Below are 1,501 nucleotides of genomic sequence, written 5' to 3'. Positions count from 1 at the left end.
ATGTCAACTGAACATGGGCTGTGCAGGCTCTTGTTTTATGCAGTGAATTGTATCCTAATATGGCCAATCAGAATAGCTATTGTTGTCCTCCTATGGGAAGTGTTTTCATTCGCTAGTCCAACCAATGGTATCGTTTCTCTGCGTCTGCTGTGCACGGACTTGATAGAGAACTGCCAACCTACTCTCCTTGTAAATGTAACTTGTTTGTCGGACCTGGTTGAAAACTACCGGTCCATTTTTACTTAGAGATTAGCTCTTGAATGAATAATACAAGCTCTGCTGATTACATGCATAAACGCGTGTAAAATCTCCCCACATATATTTTGGACAGGGTGCTCCCAGTGTATTGTAGGAATAAAATGGATTGATCCAGTTACACAATATAAAGTATGGCGTAAGAGCAACACTGACTGTAATTCACACAATGTAATTTATGCAATAATGTGTCCCTGTCCAAAACTGTACATCGGCCGCACCACGCGGCCGGTTCAAATTCGATTGAGTGAACATAAATCTCGGTATACCACTGCTAAGTTGACAGCCCCCATGGTGCAGCATTTAACATCAGCATCTCATGACATACGGGAACTTAAATGGACTGTGCTTGAACAAGTGTCCACCCCACAGCGGGGTGGCGATTTAAAAGCTCGATTAAACCAGCGAGAATTGTTTTGGATTTACACTTTAAAATCTTCTAATCTGAAGGGCATGAATGATGAATTGAATTTGTCATCAATTGCTTTATGATTGTATTATTCATTCAAGAGCTAATCTCTAAGTAAAAATGGACCGGTAGTTTTCAACCAGGTCCGACAAACAAGTTACATTTACAAGGAGAGTAGGTTGGCAGTTCTCTATCAAGTCCATGCACAGCAGACGCAGAGAAACGATACCATTGGTTGGACTAGCGAATGAAAACACTTCCCATAGGAGGACAACAATAGCTATTCTGATTGGCCATATTAGGATACAAGTCACTGCATAAAACAAGAGCCTGCACAGCCCATGTTCAGTTGACATCTGGATTGCTATCAGTGAGGACTGCCATCAGCAAAGTCTCCCAACCATGCAGTAGACGTACCAGGAAATCGGAGTGGGGCACTGTGTCAAGAAGGCAAGCAACTAAAGCAATGGAGAAGCCTCTTCAGACATTTAAGGAAAGCAACTTAAGGAAAGTAATATTTATATATTTAAAATTTTGTTTTCAACAGTGGGTCCAAACATCACTCGCTGGAACATCCCCCTGAGGAAGGATGCACTTGCGTCTGAAACATGTACATGTTGGGATATGGATATCTTGTGAGATCTGATACATAGCAATAAAAATAGTTAGTTCTCAGCAAGAGAAGGATCAGAGATCATAGTTGACAGAATATCAATGGTGGTGCCGTGGTATTTGAAAACAACAAAGAAAAATCTGTATCCAGTTGAGTATATATTGCACTGGATGTCATTGGGTGATTTTAAACACAGTAAAAAAAATTTTTGAAGTTCTTTTTAC

The 1,501-nt window shown here is 40.5% G+C and overlaps 1 protein-coding gene across 1 annotated transcript in view; it reads left to right on the top strand.

Moving 5' to 3' along the window:
* Positions 1-1,066: 1,066 nt before the first annotated feature.
* Positions 1,067-1,501, top strand: part of GPANK1 (G-patch domain and ankyrin repeats 1) — a 37,804-nt gene continuing 37,369 nt past the window's right edge. The window contains exon 1 of the mRNA XM_029584809.1: positions 1,067-1,175. Coding sequence (XP_029440669.1) covers positions 1,131-1,175 — 45 coding nt within the window. The 5' untranslated portion in view covers positions 1,067-1,130. The remainder of the gene's footprint in view (positions 1,176-1,501) is intronic.

The sequence above is a fragment of the Rhinatrema bivittatum genome, chromosome 19, assembly GCF_901001135.1.
Source record: "Rhinatrema bivittatum chromosome 19, aRhiBiv1.1, whole genome shotgun sequence".
In the NCBI taxonomy this organism is placed as follows: domain Eukaryota; kingdom Metazoa; phylum Chordata; class Amphibia; order Gymnophiona; family Rhinatrematidae; genus Rhinatrema; species Rhinatrema bivittatum.
The sequence above is the reverse complement of the archived record's forward strand: the minus strand, read 5'-3'. Positions and strand labels throughout refer to the sequence as shown.